Source organism: Podarcis vaucheri (assembly GCF_965113315.1).
Source record: "Podarcis vaucheri genome assembly, chromosome: 10".
Taxonomy (NCBI): Eukaryota; Metazoa; Chordata; class Lepidosauria; order Squamata; family Lacertidae; genus Podarcis; species Podarcis vaucheri.
Genome location: NC_138748.1, coordinates 38,254,819 through 38,282,191, shown reverse-complemented (window position 1 = coordinate 38,282,191; position 27,373 = coordinate 38,254,819). Strand labels below are relative to the sequence as shown.

Below are 27,373 nucleotides of genomic sequence, written 5' to 3'. Positions count from 1 at the left end.
CACGTCTCATGATTACTGGTACCCCAGTTTGACTGCAGAAGAACTTGTAAAGGCAGTTTTAAAGATGTTGGTTTAATGGCACTAGTTTCCTTTCTCTTCCCCATATCATATCACATATATTTTCTAGTTTTTATCATGGTATGCCAAATCAAAACAAGCCACCCTGTGAGGAACCAAAGGCCATAAGTATAGCACTGCAGTTTGAATAATGACCATCCAAGTTGCTCCTTTCCTTCTCTGAATTCTGTTCTAGCAAGATTGTTTCCAGAGTTTCACCTTTCCAGGCTCCAAAAAATGTTCACAGACATTTTGCATGCCTTGTTTTTTTTTTTTTTAAAGTAAATCTGTTACATTGCCTAGTGGTTCCCAACGAACCACAACTAAATTTGAGATGATTCAGCAGGTAAACTAAAAAATGAAGTTTTAGGTTTATTTTCTCTCTTTGTGCAATTTGATATTGCTGTTTCCATCTGTGACATCCATGTTTTCTGTAAGGTGAAAAAGAAGTTTTAATTTAATAACAAAAGTAACTTAGGGATACATACTTTCCATATAGCTAACTAGTCAATAGCATCTATTCATCTTTTTGAAAGGGGTATCTCACTCTAGTGGGGTAGGGACAGTACCCAGGACAGACAAATAAACTAGCTCAAATCATTTGAGGAAAGGTGTTAGCATTATCTTAGGTGAATTGCTTGTGTTTATTTTTTTTAATGTTTGTAAAATAAAATACTTACTTTGAGAGACTCAGTCTGTGCTTGTAGTAAAAAGGCTGCTATGCACTGCTGAAACCGATTTCTATGCTGTATTAGAAAAGCATTTCGTAGTCCAAAAACTAAGAAAACAATTGACACATGGTAAGACATCTTCCACAGCTTTCACTTCAGACCTCTATAAGAAGCAAATATCTGTCACCTTTGAAACAGGGCACATGAACTACTTCAATGGAACTTGTATACATCCATTGATTGACTTTTAGACTGCACGAAATATCAATGATACTTAAGCTTGGATATACAAGTAACCAGGGATAAGGGATTGAGAGTGAGCTGCAATCTTCTGGCTTTAGGGAAAATAAAACAACATCTTATGTGGTGTAACTATTTTCCAAACAACAACAATTATATAATGAGCTGCCACCTGCAAAGCTGGCACTTCTGTCCCTTTTTTTTTTTTTTGACAATTTGACATAGTTACATATCATAAAGACTCAGAAGTAAGGACATGATTTAGATGGATATTAAACCAGTGATCACAAGGGGTCTCATAAAACCACATTGATGGGAAATGCAAAAGCTAGGTCTTCACTTGGATTCTAATTTTATACAGAAACAGGAGCAAGTCTGAATCCATGGAGAGGAAAAGGAGTGAAGATAGTTCAGCTGATCAATTTAGAATAGTGGGCAAAATGAGAAGTGTTCCAAAAAAATTAAATTTCTTTTGAACATTGGTTGGTTTAGCACAGACAGTGGTGGTACATCTTTAATCCTGAAGTGAGGCAGGTCTGTCTGATCAAAATTGATTTCCTTCAGCACACCGTCTCTGATTTACCATGTAAATTCTCTTCACTACCATTCTAAGCTGTTGGACCTATATACATCCCAGAGACTGAAGAAAAATTGAGGTGGGATGACTGAAATGAATATATTTTGCTTGAGGGGTAGCAACTGGCTTATTTGTATTGTGTTCCAAATATTTTAAGAAAGAGCTATTTAAGATGGGCACAGAAAATAGCTGTCCCTACATATATGCCGTGCATCTACTCAATATTTGAAGAATGTAACGAAGCCATATGTAAAACGTATTTAACATACCTGTTATGTGGAAGGACTCAATATTTCTTACTACCATTCTGTCTAATGGGATAGGCTGGTCAAGCACAGTGCAATAGCCACCACTTTCAAGCAAAGATTGCAATTCGGGAGTGAAAAAGGGGCCAACAGGTGTTAAACTCAGGTCAGAAACTACAGATTTCTGAAACAGAAAGGAAAGCCAATACGTTACCTAAGCATTCTATATTCTGGATTGTAGTTGTGGCATTTCTGACATGCAGTACTTGACTTAAATTTGTGAATGGCAGCTCTTGGAACTTAAGTCAAAATTGCCACAAGATTAAAATGCTTATTTTTCTGTTCCATGGCACTAGCTTTGTATCATAAACACATTTCAAGCTCTAATAATTTTTGTTAAATGTAACAAGCAGGCATTCAGTTGGACTGCTATGCTGCAGTTCTTTAAAATACAAAGAAACTATGGTGCCTCAATGTATCTGAAAGCACATGAAACCTTAGTCACATCAACACCGTACATTTAAAGAACATCAGCTTCCAGATGTCCTGCCCACCTAGCAGTTCAAAAGCACCTCAAAGTGCAAGTAGATAAATAGGTACCACTCCATCGGGAAGGTAAATGGCGTTTCCGTGCGTTGCTCTGGTTCGCCAGAAGCAGCTTGGTCATGCTGGCCCTCGGACAGTAAAGCAAGATGAGTGCCATAACCCCAGAGTCAGTCACGAGTGGACCTAATGGTCAGGGGTCCCTTTACCTTTACTTTCAGATGTCTGCTTTTTACATCTAACTCAACAAGGTAATAGGAGGTGGTGGGTTAAAAGGAGCCAGGCTTGGGACTGCAGCTTCCTTAAAATATAAGTGCATATTGCAAAGTGACTACTTGCATGAAATCAAAATATGGACCTGTACCCCCAAGGGGTTACCAAAATGTGCCCACTGTGAGACACTGCCCCTAAGTATCATATAATTGTCGGGGTCTGTTCTTCATTTCTTTGATATGTCAGCAATTCACAACTCTTCCCTCAACATTTTTACTTTAATGATTTTAAAATATTACGTAAATGTTTACTGCACCTACAGATCAAAATGTGCATGAACACAACAGCTGTAGCTGATCTTTCTTTTCCTTTCTTCTTACCTTTTTGTGCCGGTTAGGCTTTGTAATCAACAGCAAATCATCAAACAGAAATAGGTAGACATCAACAAGTCTCATATGTTCTGAGGAATAAACGCAAAAGTAAACACTGGTTCTTATTTTATTTTTTTTTGTAACAAAACTTCACATTTTCTGCCTTAAATTCATCACTACATTTTGCTTTTGGATTTATTTTGACTGAAAGAATTTGGAAAATTACTTGCTAGGAGATTCAAGCATAGTTTTTCTAGTTCCAGAATTCTAGGAAGTTTGTTTTAATGAATAGAACTGAACTTTCAAGTTTTGTGGCTCAAGCTCCAGGGATTAATTTTAAAGGAAGTAGGAAGCCAACAGCTGCCCCATATACCACCTGCTTAGTATTAAAAAGTCTGGATGTGATAAATATTCAGCTTTGTTGTTTGGGTTGTTTAACATTTGCAATACACGAGCAGCCAAAGTAGTCTGGAAGAATGGCGGATCACTATTGCTTGCATAACTCACATAATATTTTAATAGTTTTTAGCAGAGCTAGGGAAATGACTGAATCTCCCACGAGTAAAAGATTATCAAACAGATTATAGAGCAAATATAACCAGGGATATATATTGTCAAATTATTTGTAACATTCCATAGCCTATCAGCTGTTACATTTTTATCTGTCTTAAGTATATCACCGCCTGCCAGTTCATTTCAAAAGCAGACAGCAGATTAAAAAAATAATCTTTTGTATGCTTCACTCTTAGCAATCTAGTTCAAATTTGACTGCTAATTATGAACAGAAAACACTGAAGTTTAACATATTTCTCTTTTGGAAAAGCACATTTATTTAAAAGACCTACTTTTACACATCTTGTTTTCCCCCCTCTAGAAGAGTGGTACTGAGACATCACTCACACTGATTTTATTCCTTCTGAATATATTTTTATTCTTTGACCTTGTTGGACTGCAGCCTTATTTTAGTGTCATGAGCACTCACATTCAACAACATGGAAGCAAGGAGTGGTGTTGAACTGAGTAACCCCACTAACAGCACACACCTCTTCTGTGATGTCTGTACATAGAGCACAAACCTCTGTAGCAAGGGGCCTTTGCTCATATAGTTGTATAGGCAAAGCCTTCATCAGAATCTGGAACACTGAATGACTGAGGTTCCATATTCTGGGCATGCCTTTGCATGTATAGCTCTATGCAGGGAAGCCCCCTCTCTACAGATGTTCATATTGTATGAGCAAATGTCAGGTGTAGACATGACACCAGGGGAAGGTTAGGTGATGCACCCCACTCTATGCTCCCATGTTGAACATGGAGGTTCATAACACCTTAATACAGCACTTGTCCAACTTTTATTCATATCCTCTCTTTAGGTTTGCAGATTAGTTTGAGTTAGGTATATATTTCTGTTCACTGTGTAACATAACTATGATACACAAAGCACTCTTTACCTGCTAGGGTTAATCTCCCCTCATGAACAAGAAATCTCTTTGTTGGTGACAAGATGTTGTCATTTGGGTTTTCTCTTAATACGTTCTTGAGACACTGGTGATGGAGAAAGAGAGATAATTGTGGAACTTTTGAATAAAAAGTGGTAACAGTGCAATTAAAATTCTGAGTAACAGAAATAATATAATGGACTATTTAATTGGATGACTGGCTACATGTGTTAGACAAATACCACCTTGACAGCCAATCCTATACAGGAGCAGTGACTAACCTTTTTCAGTCTGGGCACCTTGGCTCATGCCCACCCCTTTGAGGGCTGCATGTCAAAATGGGCATGGCCAATGTCAAATTAATTCCTTGCCTTCTGCCTCCATTTATAAATGCTGTGTCATTACAAAGAACTACCGTACCTCTTTTCTTTTCCCCTTCTATTTTTGCTTCCTCCCCATTGATTTCCTCAGGAATCATTTCCAAATAAATCTATTTACATTCCCACCTTCAGCCCCCATATTATTTTATTGTCCTCCAAATTATTCACTCTATTTTCTCATCATGAAGAGCTCTCCCTCTTCTTCCTCCCTCTATATTTGCTTATTACTTTTTCAGTGCTCACTTGTATGGGAGCTGGTCTAAGATCTGCGTGGTCTATGTGCAGGCACCTCTCCAGAGCGTATTTAGAAAATTCTAGAGCTAGTTACATATTCTGATGTTAAGCCATTAATATTTGTCCATGTTATTTTTAACAGTTTTGTGCAGATTTAAGAAGACCCTGCTAAGGGCATATTTTTAAGACGGATGAATAAAAATTGCTTACCTCAGGAACAAAAAATCTTTTTTCTTGATCCCAAAGTGAAGGCCAAACTATAATTTCCTGTAGCTGTTTAAATTTCTGGAAGTTATCTAGCCATTTCACTTTCCCTTCCAAATCTCCTGAAAAGATACACCACGGAGCAGCAAGGTTGGCTTAATGAAAATGAAATCTCTGTCCTTCATTAATATGGGCCTTAGCATTCTCTATATGGAGAGCTGAGCGCCTTCTGTATTGATATAGTCTAGTCAATGTTGTCATCCCTGTGGATGTTAAGAGTATGAGCATCAATGTTCATGTTTCATACCAAATATGAGTTATCAGGCTTATAGTGTTCTTTGGAATGTGATGGTTTACATAATATTACTTTTGTTTGTAGCTAGTGAAGGTATTTTCATGTTTCAGTTCCTAGGGGAATAGTTTTTGCCATACAGTCTTCATGCATGCCTAAATGCTGAGCAATAAAGGTTGGCCCAAGGTATTTTTGTTGGATGAGGCTGAGGAGCAAATGGTACTCAGGCCCTCCCCACCAAAACCCAAGTCAAGTGCAAAGCACACAACATCAGCCAAGTTGTTTTGGCACCTGAGGCATGAAATCCCACAAGCAATTCTCCCCATCCCTGGTATAAAAATACAAGCACATACAATGCCACATAAAACCTGCTGCCTGAGGCAGCCACACCACTCTGCCTATTGGTAGGATTGGCTCTGCGAAAACAACTCGGAACAACTTCTGAACCAAGAATGCAGTTTCAGACCTTCTCCAACTCACTTATAGATTTTTCCACCTTTTCTTTAATTGTACCAATGACAGATTTCTCGGCTGCCTCTGTATTTTTCCATATATTCTTCAGGAGAAGGGGATAGCGGGTCAGTTTGTGCAAAGGGGCAACCAGCAGTTCTGCGAGATGGAGACGTTTGCACCGCTCGTTCTGTTCACACCACTATCAAATACAGATAAATTTTGTATAAGGATTAACAAGTGCACTCTTGACAGTAAGCAGAATAATGCTTCATACTGCCAACCAGCAGTGTGACACACATTTCTTAAGTAAAATAAATTTCATGAGAACCCTACATTTTCATTGCTTTCAGAATGGCAACCCAGTTCCCAATAGCAGAGGAATAAATGCACCCCCTTCTCTCATACCTCACACTTAATGTGGTAATAATTGGGATGAATCATCCACCTAAATAAAAAAAAAAAGGAAGGGAAATATCATGCAGATAAGTCTTTTGTGTGTACAGGCCTCACGGTGGTGGTGGAAAAGGTTGCAGAGCACACCCACTTTACCACAGAAACTAGATTTCCACATATTTCTAGGCCCAATTCAAAGAGCTTGCACTAATGCTTAAAACCCTAAACAACATAGGCTCCAAATACCAGAAAAATCCATTCCTTCCCTACAGACACTCTCAGGTGTCCCCAGTTCAGGCTGACATAAGAAAATCATCCCCAATAAGTCCCTCCAATAGCATATTTTACTTTAGAATGACACATTTCTTGCTGTATAAGCCACATGAAGTGGAGGGGGGATAGTAGAGATGGTGATTTCTGATGAACAAGGATGGGTATTGATGTTTATTATTAGTTCATTAAATATATACTTTAGTTCACCCTTAATCATATCAGTGAACTATGATAGCAATTGACTTTGAAAAAACTGCTGCTGTAATATCACAACTAAATGTTGGACAAGGATAACAGCAAAACAATTGCTTTACTTTCAAATAGATCCCAAAATCTTCTCTTTTCTTCAGTTTTTCCAAGTAAAAGATAGCAGAGGTATAATTCAGGCAGTACATCTGGTGACTCTGACACAGGTTCCCTTGGAAATACTGCAAGACAAAAATGTAAGTCATTGAGGGCAATATCAAAAACTAAGTTAGAATAGACTCAAGCTCATTGCAAGCCCTTGGGATCCCTTACAACTCTACAACTCTATACTTCTATGATTTTAATGAGTCCACTTGCAGTATGACTAATGTTGCATATCCCTCTTGGCATTGTGAGGACCAAATATTCATTTATTAGATTTATACCTTGCCTTTCCTCCAGAAGGAGCCTATACATTTATTGCACATAATTTTTTTTGGTACTTGTCCACAACCCTCTGTGATCAGAGATATCTGAGATGGCAAATAATTCCTTGTTACTTCATAGTAAGGATGGATCACCACTCCTAGTGCATGATCCATCCACAGTTAAGCCTTTTTTTCCAGTGTGTGCTTAAGATAGTAGCCCAAGCCACATTTACCTTTATAAGTTCCACTGATGTCACTGGGATTCACTTTTGCCTAAATATACATAGCACTATACTACAGAAAATCCCCACTGAAATAAATGAATTTTAAAATACCTTTCGCTGAACTGTATTTTTTGTTTACAAAAAGACATGGACTTTTGGAGAATTTTAACTCCATATTCTTGCTGGCTGATTCAGGTCATTCTCGGGTCTTTGCTTAGTGGTACTGACTCTTAAAACTCATCAACCCCTCCGCATAATCAAGAATAAGATGAATTCCAGAGGGGTAGTCATGCAGCCAACAAATTCATGCTGGCATCTTAAATGTTAAAGCTGTAACGTTATACCCATTTACCCGGCTGTAAAGCTGCACTCCTGTGCTCACTTACCTGAGAATAAGCCTCACTGAAGTCAATGGGATTTACTCTGAGTAGACACGAGCAAGAATGCACCATGAGCACAACTAAACTTGCATGGGGCTGCACTGTAAGAAATGTACTGTGATTTATGCTCTCATGGGCCAGAGCCTACTTCATTGGAGTTATGAAGTGGTTATCTAAGTGGGTGTTTATATACCCTAGGTACAGAGAGAAGAGGAAAATACTTTAAAAACAAAGTTAGGCCAAGAAATAATGGTTTCCTTCCCTCTTGCCCTTGCTTCCCTCTGTCAGTCAAACTCAATTGCAGTTGGAATTGTAGTTTCATGGGGGCTACAACCTTAAGCATGTGTACACACACACACACACACACACACACACACACAACTTAACTGTGGATGGATCAGGGTCAGGGTGTAAACTCTAGGTCATTTCTGAACAAGTTAAAAAACAGCAGTTCCGATACAGATCCCTGTTTCATTTCTCGACAGTGAAAACTGTCCATTCACACCTAGTCTCTTCTACCTGCTCTTTAACCATTTACTGATGCATCAGCTAAGCTTAACACGTTGTTACTCTTACCTTTGTGAGCACAGGGATGAAATCTATGGAAGGCATAGGCTGGACAAGGTGATCCTTTATAACACTGAAGAAACTGGTCACAAAACTGAGGCTCACCTAAGTAAGAGAATCTTATTTAAGATGTCCTTTGGATGAAAAATTCGACTGCAAGGCACTAAATGAGCTCTGAGCTTTTATAATTCAGTGGAAGAAAAATGTAAAGCATAGTGAGCACATTCAGCTTCACTACTCCAAACAAATACCCAGGGATGATTTGTTGTGTATTTGAATGCAACATTTGCTACATAGACTATAAGTGAGCCATCGTTGCTTTAAGACAAATGGACTAGAAGATGTAATTCCACAGGTCTTATATGTCTAATTTCCCCAAAGGGAGTATTTAAATAGAAGGACCCACACTGCTTTGAGCTTGTTAATATAGTTTTGATTTAACTATTGTATTAAAGCCATAGAATGAAAAGCCACAGTGCTGATACATGTTGTTTAGTGTCAATCTACAAATTAGAGTGTTTTCTCACCTGATTTAACTCCTCTAGGTTGGCAAACAGTAATCCAGAGTCCACATCCGAGAGAAACTCCTTGCATTGCAGGTACCTTAATGTATCCATAAATATCTTCAGAAAACACATCAATGCCTAGTTAGTTATTTCTTCTCCAAATCCCTGAACCCCAGGGTTGCTACAGATTTCCTTTTCCGGAAAACATTCCTTACCCAAGTTCATTATAGCTCTAGTAAACATAACAAATGGGCTTCATTTGTTGTCTTGCTGCTATACACCTGCCTCTAGCACTCAACAAACATTCATTCCCCCTTGCCCTGAAACTTGAAATCTTTCCCCACAGACCCTTCGTGCATGCGCTAAACACATAAGCAGTCACATTCTAGGAAACATTGCAGATTCTGTATTGCTGACAAGCTGAAAAGAGCAATTTACTTGTTTCAGTAAAATGGCCACTCAATTAATTTGAATCAAGCTATCCTGATGGCTTAGATTCTAAAGCATTTAGGCTGCAATCCTTATACATTAACCAAGGAATAAGTCTCACTGAACTAAGTGAGCCTTACATCTAGTAAACAGGTATAGCCAAGCTATTCAAGTGACATATAATATTCTTGAGGATGAGGCATCTTCATCATAACAGGACTTTCCATGGAATACTTTGCTGGTCTCTGAAAACATTCTCTTTGAAAGACCCAACTGCTGATATGGTGAAAATAACCTGGTTCTAATTATAATTCAAAACAAGTGATGATACATAGCTCAGGAATTTAAATGCTGTTATGAATTTTGGGGTAGATGGGTCAGAGGTTGTATGCCAGAGCCCCCTTCTAATTCCTGGATCCAGCACAGATTCAGTTCCTGGAATAGCCAGGTTAGCTCCCTGGCGAGGTAATGACCTTCTGAGTATGGGCCATTAAGGTAACAAAGGAAGTGGCTCTGTGCCAGACAGAAAATGGGTGGGGCCCCCTCCCTCAACATACTGGTAGTTAGAAAGACAAATTCCAGAGTTGTGTGTGCAAGCCAAAAGTGTGAAGCTGCAGACTGGGCAGCGGAAAAACAGAGCCATGCCTGATTTCTGCTGGGATCCAAAGGCTAGAAGCCAAATTAATGGGGATCAATTTACAAGAAAAAGGGATTAGAAAGAACTTCCTGAAGGCATCAGATATTCAGCAGTAGAACAGGCAGCCTCAGAGAATAGTGGGCTCTCTTTTGTTAGATTTTTTTTAAAAGCAGAAGTTGGATGGTCACCTATTGGGAAAGTTGGAGCAGTGAATCTCCTGCATCAGTTGGAGGTTAGATGCCCTTCGAAGTCTGTGACCCAATTTTCTAACAAGTGATGGCTCTGTAGCTGGACGGCTCAATGCACTTTCTAATCTGTAGCCTGTTTTTAACGCTTGTCAGAATATGCTCCAGTGAGCTGCAAGACAGAGATCCTGTTGGGATACTGCCAGGGAGACAAAGTCCATCATGGCCCCCAAGCTGGCTGCTGGACGATCCATCGATCTCCCGTAGATACAGTATCAGCGATTAGCGACACGCGTTTCCAGAAATAGCTTGCCACATTCCAGAGCTCATGCACACTCTATCAGCAGATAATTCACAGCAGAAGTCGCACTCAGGAGAGCATTATTTACAAGTTTATTCAGCGTTGGTCAGAACAAAGAAAAACATGACTGCCTGCATCAGTGTCTCCAGACACAGAGAGAAAACGAAAGCAATAGGAAACATAAACATCCTGTGAACAGGAAATGCGCAGACTCTGTGATTCACAAAGCCTGCTCCCTTTTAAGGTGGAACGGAAATATCCTAACAGATCCATGTATAAGTACTGCTATGAGCTAATTGCAAAAGGCTGCCTCCTGCAGGAACAAACGGCTGTGCGAAGGTACTTCCCATTTAGATTGATAGCAAGTGACATAGCGAACACCCCACAATGGGAAGGAAAGGGTTGCAAAATCCAAACCTACCGTTTTGAGAACCTGGAGGTGATCCAGAAGGTACGTGCATTCCGTTGTGAAAAGCTCCCACAAGGCTTCTTCCTTCTTAGTATCTAACTGATCCCCGCTGGCTTTTGGCTCAAGCTGATGCATAGTCATGATTTCCTGCCAAGTTTTACCCTATCAGTTGAGAGCACAAACACAAATATTTATGCACATTTCCATACAAACAGCCCTTCCGTTCAATCACTGAAGCTGTTGTTGGTGCTAAATACCCTTGTTTGGGTTGCCATTGGTTTCTGCTTCTGCTTCAGTGTTACACTGTAAAAGACTCTTAAAGTATACTTAGAAGCACTCGACAATTTTCACCGAAAAGAAGTATAATCCGTGTCTCCTGAGAAGTTCATACATTCATGCATACGTGTATATTTACTTCCAGATGACCAGTTTACTGAGCATTTATGCCAATTTGTTTATGGAGTGTTTATACACGTTCCCATTCACCCACCCCACATTTTTCAGTTATGTCTCTTTCCTAACTGTAAGAAGGAAGAGTTTTTATTAAAGTGGATTTGTGGTGCTGTCACAAAGGTGACAAAGGGCTTATCTGTGTTTCCGCTTCTCCTGCTGCTTTCCCCTGGGGAAAACTGTTCTTTAATGCCAAGTCAGAGCAAATGTCAAGTTGGGTTTCCCCCAGATTGCCGTTTGTTTCAATTGAACACTAAAGAGTGGGTTTTCCCTTGGAAAGGAGTGGGTCAAGCGTAAAACTGTTAAGACCTGTGCTTTCTAGGCACAGCACATGTGGAAGTGTGAAAGAACCCAGAGTGCCTTTATCTACTTCAGTTGCACAAACCTAAAGTTTTGGTATGCACTTGAAATCCTCCTTCAAAATAATGACAGTCTGGAAGCACTGTGTGTGTGTGTGTGTGTGCGCGCGCACGCATGCATCTGTCTATGGTCATATATAAATAAGTGGGTATAGGATTGCAGAGTTAAGGAAAACCAAACAGAAGAACAGAAGAATAAAAATGAGGACCAACACACAAATTGTATCATTATGGTATATGAAGCATTTTTGTACCTTAACACTTTGAAATTCATAATCACTACAATCTGGTATGTTGAGGGTTACTGTGGACAGACAGTTTTCCAGATCTGATATTTGTTTGTGTTTGTCTTTACCCTGTTCAAAGACAAAAAAACAAAAGAAAAAAAACGCAGCAGTAAATCTGTGAAATCCATAGCCATGGGGAAGATGTTGCACATAGAGGATGTTGCAGATTCTTCCTCAAATTGTGATATATGCAAGCGGACAGCTTTCTCCAAACTGAATTTTGAAAATGCACCAAATTTTGAATTTATTGTAATGTGATTACTAACTGCTACAGAATATAGATCCATAAATGATTAGTCTATTTTAAAATAATGGCTTAGTCAGTATTGACTATATGCACACCACTGTTGTGAAAGATGATCATACCAATATTTGTTAGGTAGATATATTTCCCCAATATATCTATTGTTAGGTAGATAAAAGGTAAACGTACCCCTGACTGTTAGGTCCAGTTGCAGACGACTCTGGGATTGCGCGCTCATCTCGCTCTATAGGCCGAGGGAGCTGGCGTTTGTCCTCAGACAGCTTCTGGTTCATGTGGCCAGCATGACTAAGCCACTTCTGGCGAACCAGAGCAGCGCATGGAAACACCATTTACCTTCCCGCTGGAGCGGTAGCTATTTATCTACTTGCACTTTGACATGCTTTCGAACTGCTAGGTTGGCAGGAACAGGGACTGAGCAACAAGAGCTCACCCCGCTGCGGGGATTCGAACCGCCGACCTTCTGATCGGCAAGACCTAGGCTCTGTGGTTTAGACCACAGTGCCACCCGTGTCCCTCATTGTTAGGTAGATATATTTCCTTAATTTATTGTATTCAGCAGAATTACAGATCTGGAACCTTAATTACACTGGGCATGTCCTCTTCATCCTCCATAAACATAGTGGTGCACCAATCTCTTTCTATTAAAAGTGCCAGAGTGGAAAAGTTGGAACGAAGGCTTCTGTGTCCATATAGCCTAAATTTGCTTAAAAACAGGTGGCTGCTGAGGTGCTGGCTCAGCTGTAATGTTGCACAAAACTCAAGGCCTCTGCATCTGATTCCAGGAGCTGCTGCATTCCCAAAGGTTGAAAAGGTAAGCAGTTACCTTTCTCTCTCACTCTCTTTCACAATCACTTAGAGATGTTTCCCTGTTCCTTTTTTTATAAATATCTGCATGTCCCAGCAACACCTGAAGTGTGTTTGGATGCATGTCTGCAACTTTTTAAAATCTGCTCTCTTTACATTTTATTCAAAACAACATTCCCAAACCTGTCCTGCAATAAAGATGTGCTCTGGTTACTGCTGGTGGAGACAAACCCATATATATAGAAATACTGGGGCAGGGAGAGAAAGAGGGATTTGCAAAATACTCACAGTTCCTTTTTTAGCAAATGGCCACCAGGGCTTTTTGGATTCTAATGAACAGAAACAAGGACATTGTTAGCTATAGAAATGATAAAGTAGGTATTTCATGGTAAATTTGACTTCATGGGGAGAGGGGGGTGGGAATAAAAAACAGGGCCATCTCTTCCATTGGCATCTGTATTCACCTGAGCTGTGCAGCGATGCTGAATGGTAAAGGAATTCTGCTGCACTGTCTGATATCAGCAGGTCTCCTGGGAACATCTCGAATCCAGGCAAGCTCACCACCACTGAGCTGTGCCTTCGTTCAGCTGAGTTGTATAGACTGCAAGGCAAACACAAACATTGTGTGCTGCTACTAATACTCAGAGGCACACCTAGGGTTCCTTGTGCTCTTGGCAAGGAGCCGTATCAATGCTCCCCTCCAAAAAACCCACTTTACTGTGGTGCAAGAAGGACAGGAAGCTTCTCCTGTGTTTCATCTCACCGCAACAGTGGTGTCATGTCACCCCTCACACATACGTCATACATCCCATAGTCTGATAGGTGTTTTTTGCGCTCCCCCTGGGCCTGCACCTCTGCTGGTTTCGCCAACCCTTACGTACGCCTTTGGTCCTCCTAAGAAATGATACTCAGGTTTGAGGAGAGTCAGTCATGGTCAAAAAAACCCTGAAACTCATGAAGCTTTACTTTATCTTCCATTTAAAGACCCCCCAGTATTGATAAACAACTGAATATTAAAACCACCAATTTATATTATAGAGAATTAAACTCAATGGAGCTGCTGAAGCGAACTGGAGAATTGTGTCGCCTGGGTGTGCCATTTCAACTTGTGTGTGTGTGTGAAGAAGCTGGTTGATTGAAAATGTCTCCATGCGAAAATAGTGCATGATCTTTAATGTTACAATCTCCAAGAAGTGGCTTTGGCAGTTGCTTTGCCATCACAGACTTAAAAAGTAAAATACTATGGCATGAAGAAAACAGCCTAATTGGCATGGTAAGGCAATGGATGCTGTAGTGCTAACTTAAGAATGGTTTCCACACAGCAGCCATTTCATGTGCACCATCCCAAAGAGCTGTGAGATGACGGAATGAAGATTCATTATACCCTTTTAATAGAAATGACATTCAAATACATGACCATTAGGTAGGGAAGGGAGAGGATTTTGTTTGGTTCACATTTTTAAGTAGCGACCAAAGTTTATCCAAATTATCCTTCAGATTTTACAATTCTACAAATTTTATGATACAGCTTAAAAATGTACCCATATGCACATTTAATTATTTATTACATTTACTTACTGCTTACTGCAAAAATGTCTAAGATTTAAGTAATATCTGAATATTAATTTTCATATAGATTTTTTTTTAAAGATAAAGACATTCACACAAGGTAGTCAAGAATTTATACAAGTGAACCTGCTGTCCTTCCCTAAGATAGCCTTGTAGTGTTGGCATGGCAGGTAGCTAGCAAGATACATTGCACATATCACAGCTAAAGTCCAATTTTAAATGACATTTGTGACCTAAGAACATTCTGTTTGTGTTTGTGCAATTGTCAGTGGATTTTGTGGTTTGGCTTTGCTAAGCACAGCAAGTCAAGTCAGGTCCAGAATTGACCTGAATCATGTCAGGCCACAGTGGGGCTATAGGGTGGCCTTGTGGCCTTGATAGTCCTGTTGTCAGTTTTGCAAACTAAGTCGTCCCCAAAATCTAATATGACAAGATTATTCTGCTGACTTTTCTTGCGAGTTGTGTTCCTTAGATTTACAGATGGATGAATGTTCAAAAATTTGTAATGAAACTGAAATAAGCGTAAGACCGCAAAAATAATATTGAACAAGAAGATGCTGTTTGGTTGACTTTCCATGAGACAGCTCTGATTTTTCTGAATTATTTTTGTTGTAATGGTGTATTAGCATTGTAGATTTGTGAACGGTCAATAATGTTTCGGGTTTGGAAAAAGGCAAATATGTGCTGTGGTCAGTCAACCTTAACGGCAAAGTGAAATCTCACACCCTCTGTTCTATGGTGTGTTCAGGTCACATACAGAGTATCATAAATTCTAAAACTGTGGAACCTAAGTGACAGAGAAACATAGAAAGGATCCTGAGGATCATCTAGTCCAACCCCCGCAATGAAAGAATATGAAGCTGTCCCATACAGGGATCAAACCCACAACCTTGGCATTATCAGCACCACACTCTAACCAACTGAGCTATCCCCTCCAAGATTTGCTAGAAACAATGCATTCTGTTGATTGCTGGATGGATCAGATTTGATTTGTGGCCCACAGGTAGTATTAATGTGGTCTTGATGTCAACCAGGCACGTGCCTCGTACCCATTGATTTCAGTGTTCTGGGCTGTGACCTTTATGTATTTAGAAAAGCTACAAAAATTAATAACAAATAACACAACAATAACACAACAATAAAAGAGATGTTTATGAGACTTCTCAATAAACAATAGCTGGGGCATGCCTGAGAGTCAATTTTTAGCCTACAAAGCAACTCTCATTAAGGTGTGCAAGTGGCAGAAAGTTACAGTGCCAGTCCCCTAAATTTATATAGAACAGATCTTGCTAGCTACAGTAAATATGTCACTCTTTACTTTTAATCGCTCATTAAGAGTCAACAAAAGTATAAAAACGAACGAGGGAGTGCTTCTTTTTTGCCATTTTCTTTTAAAAGAAATACGTACCTGTTAGGTTTATGCAAATGTAATTCCTGAAAAAGAATAAAGCATTCTATGTTAGTCTTTATAAAAGGCACGAGAATGGCACTTTTAACCTTGCATGTTCTTGCTGAAGAAAGGAATTACAAAGTGAAATTTAATTCTTAATCATTTTAGTGAAACAATTGTTTCAGAACAGAATCAAAACTCACCTGTTCCCAACCCCTAAGCAAAAAAACGAACCTGCATAATAGTGGTGATAAGTGCATCTCATTTTAGTTAGGACTGGAACTTTGGGGAAGGCGAGTTTAACCCTTCTCGTTCCCCTTCGATCCCAAAGAAAGTTTCCTCCTTTCCCTCCTCCTTAAGCTCCTATTTACTTTTGAAGGGAAACTCTCATTGCGGCTGCTACTGCATTTCTGAAAAAAATATTCAATGATACAAATAAGGAATGGGCAACTAGATGTGTGCTGGTTTGGCTATAAAGTGAGGCAGGGGGAGCTTTGTTTTCAGACCAGACAGAATATGGCGGTGGGTCAGGCATGGACAGTGGTAGATTTTGAGCTCCCAAATTTCAGTGGCGCCCTATGTGATGCTAATATTCGGCACACACAACCCACCTCTCACTCTCCTTTCCACAACATTGCTGCAGCACTCCCTGTGGTGTCGTTGCCCGATGCAGCCAAACCGCTACCCTAAAACCACCTCTGACATGGGCATCACCTCCCCGCTCCACCTCCTTACTTGCACACAGTCTGCTCTTTGGAATAATTCCCCTGCTAACTTCAGGTATTGGAGGCAGTCTGGGGAGAAAAGGCTTCAGTGGAAAGCAGAGAAAAAAGGAAATAGGGCAGGAGACAGGTTTCATTACCATACCCCCTACTGAGTTTAGTTTAAAAAGTACAGTGGTACCTCAGGTTAAGTACTTACGTTGTTCTGGAGGTCCGTTCTTAACCTGAAACTGTTCTTAACCTGAAGCACCACTTTAGCTAATGGGGCCTCCTGCTGCCACCACGCCGCTGGAGCATGATTTCTGTTCTCATCCTGAAGCAAAGTTCTTAACCCGAGGTACTATTTCTGGGTTAGCGGAGTCCGTAACCTGAAGCGTATGTAACCCAAGGTAAAAGCAAACAAAATATGCCTCACTTTATAGCCCCCTAATGTGCAGATGTTTATCTATTATGTGCATGTTTAATCCTGCTCTCAAAGAGAGGCATCACATGTAAACTGGCCTAGCTAAATATTGATTAGACTGTCACATTCTCCTTAAATCTAATGGCTGTAGCCAACCAAGTTTTACTCAAGGTCGGCACATTGGAATTAATGGACCTAATTTAGTCATGGCTATGAAATTTCTATGGGCCTGCTCTGAGCAAAAGTTAGTTGATTACAACCCTAAGAGCAGCAATGGCTTGATTTATAGTACCAGACTTTAGTTCCGTCTGAGCAATCAGCAAAACATACCAAACCAAGGAACGAGGAAATGCATTACTTACCTGAAGACATTCCTGAGAATTCTGTTTCCCCTTAGTTAGGGAAGAAGGGCTGATCTCCCTCGTGTTCTGCAATGTGTTATCATCAACAAAATCATCTTTAGGATGTGGTGGAACTGATAGCGTGTCAGCCAATGTGGAGTTTTCTTTCAGTGTCAGTGAATCAGTGTGCATGCCAGAGTTGGAGGTCAAAGAGCATTGCTGAGAATGCAGAGTACACCTCTGATAAGCAAGAAGAGTTGATTCAGTTTGTGGCACCTGGTTGTGCCCCCTTGCACTCTCCCCTTGTAGCGAGAAGACCTGAGAGAGTGATGGGGTACTGTTTCTTAGCCTCCTAAGAGTCGGAGAAGTAGAAATCCTTCCTGGAGCATGCCTGTTAAATTGGTAAGGTGTGAAGTCACCATCTCCATCCTCCACAGGTGGAACTTGGAGTAGATTTGGGCTGTCACTAAAGGCCTTCCTCTTGGTGATATTAGTAGGGTACAATTTGATCTCAGGGCTGGATGGGGCTGGGGTTTCGCAGGATGAAAAGACAATATTTCCCAAGTCACTCTTTCCTGCCAAATCCAAATTGTCTTCTTGTGGTTCGGTCACCTCAAGAATATGACATTGATCCTCCAAGTAGACTGCTTCATCCACTTCAAAAGATTTGCACTCCATTTTTTTAGGAATCCTTTAGTCACAGCAGAAAGATCTACAGCCATTAGAACAGAGATGAAAGGAAGGATTTCATTCTCAAAGCCAGCATTTTATATTTAAAAACACCCTTGTGCTGCTACAATCCAAGGAACCCCCTTTGACAATGAAAGACTTGCATACCAACACCCTTTCCGATTGTGATTCACTGGAGGAAGGGTGTTTTTGATGCCAGGTTTTAGGGGGCAGCATAATAGATTGGAATGGGTTCTGCTGTCAGAAGGAGAGGCTCCAAAAGCTTTCCATGAAGAAGCAGAAATCAACCAAGGCACTTTGTTCTGTGGCCGTGGATTCAATTATAAATTTATACTGGCCAATCCCTGACTTTGATGCTTAATCAGCACAGACCTGTTCATGTTGGTGAAATGTTAGGGGCAATCGGATGCACCACTGGACAGCATGGGGCTTATTTACGAGAGTAAATCAGGCTAAAGTTGTGCTGCCCATCATTTTAAAGTAGCTTGATTTCACAGGATTTTGAAAGGTTATAACACAAAACTGAAAAGCACCCAAGGGGAGTTAATTAGCAGTATTCTATAAACAGAAGCACGATACCATAACACATGAATCTGATAACGCTCCAGCTCAGTACTTACTGTTTCAACAGCAGGTGCACAGGGATCACTGATACAGCCAGCTTCCTTGGGGGTAAACATGATCCTGCACGAGAAAATGTGTAACAGGGAAGTTGTTTAACACAATGGCTAAAGCCACGGGTAGTTTTTCTGCCGTTTTAGACTGAAGGGTGGAAATTCCTCTTTTCACTTTCCCAGCCTCCTTTCTGAATGCAGGAATAGGGAACTTGTTTTTCCTCTTTGTATGTTTCCAAGGATTTCTTTATCTCAACAGTGCAAAGGGAAGTGGCAGCAAGCGAGTTTACAGAAGGTAACATGATCTGCCGCAACGCATAACTGATTTTCTTTGCTCTTTGGGCATGTTTGTTGAATTCTCCTTTTCTTCCCAATTCTTAATTCCACCCCCCACCCCCAGCTTCTGAGTTCAACATTTTGACACATTCGCTTCACTCAGGGGAGAACAATGGATGAAAGAGGATCAAGAAACATGTCAACAGGGGAGATTTGTCAGCCCCTGTGCCTGTCCTTTGTGAATAAGCGTACAGCTCGACCTTTCCTTTGTGATGTTCCCTTTGCTGTCCCTTCACACAAAGAACCTTCCTGTGCCCTTAATAATGAAGCCCTTTTAAAAATCCCCCCTTAAACTTCTTATCAAAATCTCCCTTCAATATCATGTGAATGCACAAAATATTCCCGCCCCTGCTGATAATAGCATAGATGTTGACATAATACTGGTAGAATGTTTGGTGGTTGTGACAATAGTATATTTTTTAGCTAGATCACCTAGGCCATTATGGTAGCTGTTATATATACACTACTAGATATGACATAGTGTAGCAATGTTTTTCAACCTTCCACTCACAAATGCTTTGGGGGATCTCCCGCTCCCAATCTCTCCCTCTTTCTAGCATATACGTGTATGGTGGTAGTGCTGCTGTTGTGACCTACCAGAGATCAGTTCATGAGCCCATAGAGGTTCCGGACTCACCAGTTGAAGACCAATTCTGTGGTGGCAATGAGGATTACCAGGGAGCCAGTAATTTCAAATCTCACCTCAGCTTCGATTTATGTGGCCCAGTGAAACCTGAACAACTGCAAAATGTAACATGGCAAAACAGCACCAAACAAAATATGGACAAAATAGGGCTGGTGATTTACCAGAGATAGGTATAAAAAAATTGGGATTGTCCCCAATAAAATGGTCGGTATGCTACAACTCCTTATGCCAACAAAAAAGGGGGAAGCTCTAAACAACTGCAACAAGGAGCAAAAAGCACAGGGTAGGAAAAACAGAACAGGTTTTTTTTTTGTCCAATGCATTTTCAACTACTTTGGTCCTTCATTAGTGAAATCTGCAATTAATAAAAATATTTATAGTTGGCAAACTGAATAACTTTTCATGAACAACATGTCAAAATCATGACAGGAAGAACCATTCACAAAACAATCTAACAACTTGTCAAATGAAAATGTAAATATTTAAAATGACAGTCCCTATATATTAATGGTATCGTAAAAATAGGATACATACATTTAATTCTGGATCTTCTACCTCTACTCTTAAGACGCAGCCACTTGAAATCAGGAATTTGACTTGGGTGTAGTATGGTGCATGGTGTAACTCCTCAGCCTAGTTAAATTTATGAAGGCGGCCTGCCCACTGCAGAACCCCCTGGCTTGTTTGCTTAGTGACTGGCTTCTATAAATACTGTATAAATGTTATACCTACTTCAGATGTGTCTGGACTGGCCCTGAGCTTTAAAACATCCTTGGCAGGTACCTGGAGCAGAAAGGTTTGATTGTTGTTGACATTTCCAGTAAAACACCAAGTATAAATTGTGGGGTTTAAAATATATATATATTTTTAATAATAGATGTTGGAGTCCCTCTGAACTTTTCCTAAAATGAATTTTATATAATTCTATATCAGAATATAAATATAGAAATAAAATATATACAAATTACTAACTCTCAGTGAACTCAAGGAACTTGTGAAGGAACTGATCTGGTGCCCCTGTCACGGGGGCACAACATCCTGTTTTACCCACTGAGGTGAACAAGAACTTGCCATTCTGCCACCACACTGCCCCACCACTGAAACCCTCCTTTACGTGGGTTGCATTGCAAGTGCTGGCAAAGCAGTGACGATGGTGGGTTCCGGCGAGATCTTGCTGAAATCCCACGAGATCTTGTGAGGTTTTAGTGAAATCTCACGAGACCTTGCTAGAAGCTTGTGCTGATGCTGGTATTGCTTCTCTGGTGGTGGTGGCAGGTGGCGGCGGGGTGGGGCACACACAGGGTGTGTGCGCTGTCTCTTGGGCTTCTGCCACCTGAGGCAGCTTGCTCACACTGCCTCATGGGTCTGTTGGCCCTGCCCTGCTGGTACACTTGCACTGCACCAACCACTCTCCCACCTCACCCCTGTCTTTCAGAGCAAGCAACACTGACCCACCTGCTGGAAAGCTAGTGTATTAGCTACACCCCGAATACAGGGTTTATTCTTTACTATCTTAAAATACATACATTTTACACTTGTGGAGATTGGCAGGAAGCTATTTTTCTTTTTAATGTGACCGGTAATTCAGCTCTCCCCTGCAACAACAACAACAACAACAACAACATGTTGAGAAGCAGTGTTATCCGTTTTTTGCTGCCAAGCATAACATTACAAAGCTGGTGGGTTGTCAAAACAGAGTCTTCCAGCCCAACGTATTCCACAGGGTTGAGTTCAGTTAGATGCTAAGTAATTGTACCACAGCATTGTTTAAAAATCCACAGTATGTTTGAAAACCAGAACAAATTGGTCCTGTATCTGGTGATCCCCTTTGCTGCCCCCCATGCCACACCCGGGGGTCAAAAGCCACCAGTGAAGATGTCTCTGCCCACACTTCCTTTGTTAGTAATACTCTATTGCATTTTGAAAATTAGTGTAAGGAAGGTTGCCTCTAAACTAAACTGTGGTGTATTTTGTCAACTGGAGACGGCTATTGTTCTGTGCGTAATCTTATTACAATACTTAATTGTTTGTTACTCTTCTTTGTTACTCTTCACCACTCTTTCACGGCGGTAGAAAGAAAAAAAGACAGCTGTTGCTTTCATCCTAGGCTTTAACTTCATCAAATGTTTTTTAAAAAACAAATTGCGTGTATGCGATTAGAGGATTCCCAATCCATTTAGAAAATGAGTCATAGTTTGCATTAGGTGTTATAATAAAACATGTAGTTCTCTGTGTGTCTAGCCACCATGGGGAATGATAGTTCTCTTGCAACTGTGGAGATTACCGTGCATCCTACCATTTTCCCAAGAGCTGGATATGGAGTCTTGGCTTTCCTGATGTTTATTAATGCTTTATTTTCAATATTTAATAATTTTTTGGTTATTGCTGTAACGCTGAAGAATCCTCAGCTCCGTAACCCCATCAACATATTCATTCTTAACGTCTCCTTTTCAGATCTTATGATGTCCCTCTGTGGAACCACCATTGTTATAGCTACAAACTACCGTGGATATTTCTTCCTGGGAAAGAGCTTCTGCACTTTCCAGGGATTTGCTGTCAATTATTTTGGTAAGCAAAATAGCTAGATATTGTCGTTGTTGCTTCTGCTTATTGCTATTATAATTAAAATACATTTATATCCTGCCTTGCATGGAAAAACCCCTTAAGGGGGGTTGCACAGATAAATAACAGTACAATTTACAGTTAAAATACCTTTAAACAGACAAGTCGACAACAATATCAAAACTACAAAACTAGAATAAACAGCCAAACATTTAGTTCCCTCTTGAATGACAACTGATGTGAGATCTTTGGGTTTTATTATGCTAAATGAAAGAAGGTCACGAAGGTGCTTTGTAGTTAAAAAAAAAATAAAGGTAAGTTTTTAAAAAAATTCTGGAACATCCTGGCCCAATCCTAGCTTGGAATTCAAATGACTAATTTTGTTGTTATTTCTAAACCACTGCTCAAAGTGTGTATAAGCACACAGACCTTTTTCAGAGTAAGTCCCACTGAAATAAGTATGACAGACATTTGAGTAAACATAGATAGGATTGGGTAGCACAGCCGAAATTTTAAGCTCACTTATTGTGCTATCCTATACTATATTGTGCTATCCTATACTTTTCTACTCGGAAGTATGTCTCATTGACTCCCGTGGGATTTACTCCCGGATATGTGTGCATAGGGTTGCAAAAGTACATCCCATTGATTTTGCATTTTTTTGGAATTTCCTATGAAATACTGTATGAGTAACAGTACTGAAATGTGGAATATAGTGGTTTGATGATTCCTAGCATTTTTTTGCCTTTCTTATTATCTTCCAGGAATTGTTTCTCTTTGGTCCCTGACCATTTTAGCTTACGAAAGATACAATGTGGTCTGCCAGCCTCTGGGAACTCTCCAGATGAGCAAGAAGAGAGGATACCAGCTCCTTGGTTTCATCTGGGTTTTCTGTCTCTTCTGGGCTGTGGTCCCACTCTTTGGCTGGAGTTCTTATGGACCCGAAGGAGTCCAGACATCATGCTCCATTGGCTGGGAAGATAGATCTTGGAACAACTATAGCTTTCTGATTGTATACTTCTTGTCCTGCTTCTTTATCCCTGTCCTGATCATTGGGTTTTCATATGGCAATGTCATTAGGTCACTGCATGGGGTAAGTAGTCAACTGTTTCCTCCACCCCATTCCACCTCTGTCCCCGTTTGCTGACCAATGCCACCTCCATACTTTATTGTCACCAAGCCAATTTGTTCTTGGTGTTAATGCATGCACAAGTTTGCAGCCTAAATGAAAGCCCATAGGATTCCTGGCTCTTTTCATATTTGTATCAGGTCAATGTCAGTGTCATCATGTAAAACAATGCAGACTTTAAAAAACTTGCATACAGCTATATAAGCAATGGCCAGATTTTTTAAATACCAGAAAATTCCTTTTATGTTTGAGTTCCCATCTGAAGACACTATAGAGTGACTTGACCAAAGCAGTTTAGGCAATTATGGCCACATTATCTTTGCATTTGATGTTAAAAATCAAAATCATGTGCATGCACATATACAACTCAAGAGTATAACTCTTTTTTAAAAAGATACACAAGTCTGGGGCTTCAAAATGGTACCCTGTCTAGAAACTGTCACTCAAAGCAAGTGTTAAATGATGTGAAGATCATGTCCTTTTATACTAAAGCCAATTCTGAAGCCTAGTAGCTTAGTATGTGCTGCTGGTGTTTATTTCAAACTTTTCTGCTTTCTAGGGTTGCTCCAAGTAATTTACAGCACGGAATCAAAATAACAGCAGCATTTAAAAGCTCAATGATGAAATCGTAATAAGAACAAAACACAAAAAATTCAAGGACATACATGTAGGTTAACAGAAGAGAAGCCCAGACTGCAGTAAGAGCAATGGTGATTTGGAAGATATTAGCTTTCATTCATGCACCTTGTAGATGTACAACATGCAGGCTTTAATGTAGACATAGGATTTGCATGAGTCCAAACTTAGCTGAATAAATGCCTCTATTGAATGGCTAATGCTATTGATTTGATTTAACAGCTAAATAAGAAAGTTGAAGAAATGGGAGGAAAAGGTAATCCGGAAGAAGAGTTTCGAGCCGTAATTATGGTGCTTGTGATGGTGGTGGCTTTTTTGATCTGCTGGCTGCCGTACACAGTCTTTGCTCTTACTGTGGTTATTGACCCAGCCCTGAATATTTCCCCTCTGGCTGCAACCATCCCAACATATCTCTCCAAAACAAGCCCAGTATACAACCCAATCATCTACATTTTCTTGAACAAACAGGTATTGCACTGTCTTTTGTATATTTTGTGGGCTAGTTACTTTTCTAGTGAATTTCATTTTGTAGATTCAATTGCAGGCTTCCAACTTCAAATCTACTAATTGTTGTAGAACCTTTGTTTGGGCAACCCTATTCTCCCCTACCTGTCCCTCAACAGGATTTTTGAAATTATTTATCTAGGCGAGACCTTATATACAGTACATGTACACAAGCATACTGACTGGGCAAAAGGCACTTTGTACACTTTCACATGCAGAATCCTCTTTTGGGTCTGCTCACGCATCAGGATTTCTGAATCCAGTAGCAGGACTTGTCACGGCCAAAATGGCCGCTGTTTCTTTAATGCGAATAAAGCTGGGTCAGCATGACTCAGCAGCCTGCACAAAGTTGTATATATAAAGTGAGAAATGTTAGTTTGTGCTGAGGCTGGTGTTTGGGTTGGTTGGTTGGTTAGTGCTGGTGTGTATAGTTATTCAGTCGTGTTTTGTACAAAGACTTTTAAGAATAAAACTCTGCAAGGATATTCTCGTGGACTCTTTTGTGCCGACAAGGGTCCGAGGACCAGGCTGAGGAGACAAAGGGTGGTCAGAACCTTTTCCTCCTTTTTTTTTGCTTTTTACAAACATTGACAGGACTCATGTGTGTGTGTTGTTTCCCCCATGGCTGGACCATTTCCCCAGATCAGGAGTCTGCAACCTTTAAGACAAAAAAAGCCACTTGGACCCGTTTCCAAAGGAAAAAAAAACCTGGGAGCCGCAAAACTGGTCATTATAAAAATAACCTTTTTCTCACTTTTTTATTACCGTATTTCTTTGTTTGACCCCTCAGAATTACTCCTCCTCATAGAAATAAACGTTAAGTTAACAAGTTACCTTTTTTTGTGTGTGTATTCTTCACTCCCCTTCAAAACAGTGACCAGCGTACTTGCCCCCTTTCAATGCAGTGACCAGCGTACATGCCCCTTACAATGTAACGGGCGGGCGGGTGGGAACGTGACGTTGGGATGGTGCGTGACTAACACACGCACCGCCCCCATGCGACGTCACAGCCAGTACAGCGCCCGCCACAGTGGGGAGTGTCGGGGCGCACAATGCGCCTCCTCCCCTCGCTAGTATCCACCCCGGAGCCGTGGCAAAGGTGTAAAAGAGCCACATGCGGCTCCGGAGCCGCGGGTTGCAGACCCCTGCCCCAGATGGTTGGCATTGCCACTGCTGGGTTGACTCTGGGATGACTCCAGTGAAGTCATTGCATGAGCAGAGTGACTTCCGCTCACGCAATAGAACTTCTCCTTCTCCTCCCTCCTGCATTCCCTGCTCTGGGGTGGGGGAACCCCCAAGGTAGATTTGGGAAGGTTATGGGGGGTACACGAGTTGAGCAGAAAGAGAAGTTCCATTGCATGAGGGGAAGTTGTTTGAACTCCACCCAGAGTCAAACAATTAACCCTGGTCAGCCCAAATAGAAAGGGCCTTTCAATAATTCTGAAAGAAGCCCATATGCATTGTACTGTGGTGAACAAAAAATGGATAGGAAGACCTTGCTGAAAGACCACAGGATGACATGTACACTGTTTCCAGTTAGCGGAATATAATCTAATTTAGGGTTCTACCCAAAAGGAATGCTGTCTCACTGTGACAGCACAAAAGCACAAGCATATTGATTTTCCTCTGTTTTCTTTTTGCAGTTTCGTGAGTGTGCAGTTGAATTTATAACCTGTGGCCAAGTTGTTCTGGCAAAACCAGATGAAGAGATTTCGACATCCGCAGCTCCAGCTGAATCCAAAACTCCTTGTAAGACCAACCAAGTGACTCCAGTCTGATGTAGTTCTGTTGGCTGCATTTTACAACATTTTGTGCACTTTTTCTCCAGGAAACATAATGAAGCTCCTCTTCAGTGTCTTGTTAGTAAATGATCCATGCCCGAAGATAATAAATGTCCATAGGGCTCCTTATGATGAATGGCTTCACACAGTTTTCACTTGCTAATGTCAGAAAAGTCTTGCTTACACCAAATATTCTCTGTATATATATATATATATAACAACAATGAGTTTACTTGATACACATGAGAAAAGGGCTGGGTATCTAAATTGTGAACAATGAACTTTTCCTCCATTGTTGATTAAATGATTATGCAAAGGAACTATCCTTGCCTACGAACCTTTCATCCAAAGTTTTCTGCCACTCAGTTTTGTTCTCCTGTTCCAAGTGTGCTCTCCCCCTCCATCCAGCCACCTTTACTGTCAGGTTCAGGAAGCAGAAAGCATGTTATAGTAGTTAGGCAATGTGAAGGTATGCAGGGCAACCAACCGCTATTGTCTAGCATCCAGAAGGCAGCTGGAAACCAACAGCTGACAACTCCTAAGTGAGCTGGCAACTGGAGCAAATGTCCCATTCATCTTGTGCACTTGTGGCAGGCATATTGTAGACAACTGGAGAACGGAAACCTGAATAAATGCCCCAGTGATTGTGGTTTGCTTTCTGTCATTGCCCCTTTGTGCTGCTTTTAAAAAATATGGTCATGTTCCCCCCCCCCCCCCCCCGGTAGTATTCCATGATGTTTGAAGGAAAGCAACAGATGGGAGGAGAGTCAAACCTATAAAAGTGATGGTCTTCATGGCATTATCTCGTGCAGACTAGCCTTGTGCCAAGTTTGATACTGGAAGGTTGGTCTCGATACACATTATTACTAAATTATGAAACCATCAGCTATGAAACATGCAATATTTGGCACCAAATGGCACCTACAACAAAATGTTGCAGCATGGTATGTTCTGCTCAGAATTCTACCCACTTCATGAAACTCTCCACCTCTTTCCTGTTCCTGCCCCCCAAGCAGTTGGTTAGCACTCCAGAGCAACTGAGCATGCCAAG

The 27,373-nt window shown here is 40.7% G+C and overlaps 2 protein-coding genes across 3 annotated transcripts; one reads left to right on the top strand and one right to left on the bottom strand.

Moving 5' to 3' along the window:
* Positions 1-56: 56 nt before the first annotated feature.
* PLEKHG7 (pleckstrin homology and RhoGEF domain containing G7) lies at positions 57-20,805 on the bottom strand. The gene is made up of 20 exons (XM_082240979.1): positions 20,683-20,805; positions 20,443-20,493; positions 19,662-20,065; positions 18,735-18,798; positions 17,446-18,136; positions 15,977-16,002; positions 13,464-13,600; positions 13,288-13,328; positions 11,898-11,999; positions 10,847-10,996; positions 8,895-8,990; positions 8,377-8,472; positions 6,897-7,010; positions 5,944-6,115; positions 5,178-5,293; positions 4,366-4,459; positions 2,927-3,006; positions 1,815-1,974; positions 738-835; positions 57-488 (listed from the first exon to the last, which is right to left on the bottom strand). Exons 5-20 carry the CDS (start codon positions 18,100-18,102, stop codon positions 381-383), a joined length of 2,247 nt encoding a protein of 748 aa, XP_082097105.1. The 5' UTR covers positions 18,103-18,136; positions 18,735-18,798; positions 19,662-20,065; positions 20,443-20,493; positions 20,683-20,805; the 3' UTR covers positions 57-380.
* A 699-nt stretch (positions 20,806-21,504) lies between these two features.
* Positions 21,505-27,373, top strand: LOC309542284 (opsin-VA-like). 2 transcript variants are annotated; one of them, XM_082241033.1, is made up of 5 exons: positions 21,505-22,278; positions 23,037-23,365; positions 24,260-24,505; positions 26,185-26,290; positions 27,048-27,373. In XM_082241033.1, the coding sequence occupies exons 1-5, from the start codon at positions 21,957-21,959 to the stop codon at positions 27,062-27,064; spliced, it is 1,020 nt and encodes a 339-aa protein (XP_082097159.1). In that variant the 5' UTR covers positions 21,505-21,956; the 3' UTR covers positions 27,065-27,373. The 2 variants fall into 2 exon arrangements, with proteins under 2 accessions (XP_082097159.1, XP_082097158.1); XM_082241032.1 differs by lacking the exon at positions 27,048-27,373 and having other exon boundaries at positions 26,185-26,983.

Bases quoted from the DNA above. Each gene is read 5' to 3' on its own strand.
- PLEKHG7 (XM_082240979.1), bottom strand. From the start codon at position 18,102: ATGGAGTGCAAATCTTTTGAAGTGGATGAAGCAGTCTACTTGGAGGAT. The intron at 3,007-4,365 runs GTAAAGAGTGCT...TTTATTCCTCAG, and splicing joins GGGGAGATTAACCCTAGCAG to AACATATGAGACTTGTTGAT. The intron at 836-1,814 runs GTATGTTAAATA...TTGTTTTCTTAG, and splicing joins TGAGTCCTTCCACATAACAG to TTTTTGGACTACGAAATGCT.
- LOC309542284 (XM_082241032.1), top strand. From the start codon at position 21,957: ATGGGGAATGATAGTTCTCTTGCAACTGTGGAGATTACCGTGCATCCT. The intron at 22,279-23,036 runs GTAAGCAAAATA...ATTATCTTCCAG, and splicing joins ATTTGCTGTCAATTATTTTG to GAATTGTTTCTCTTTGGTCC. The intron at 24,506-26,184 runs GTATTGCACTGT...TTCTTTTTGCAG, and splicing joins ACATTTTCTTGAACAAACAG to TTTCGTGAGTGTGCAGTTGA.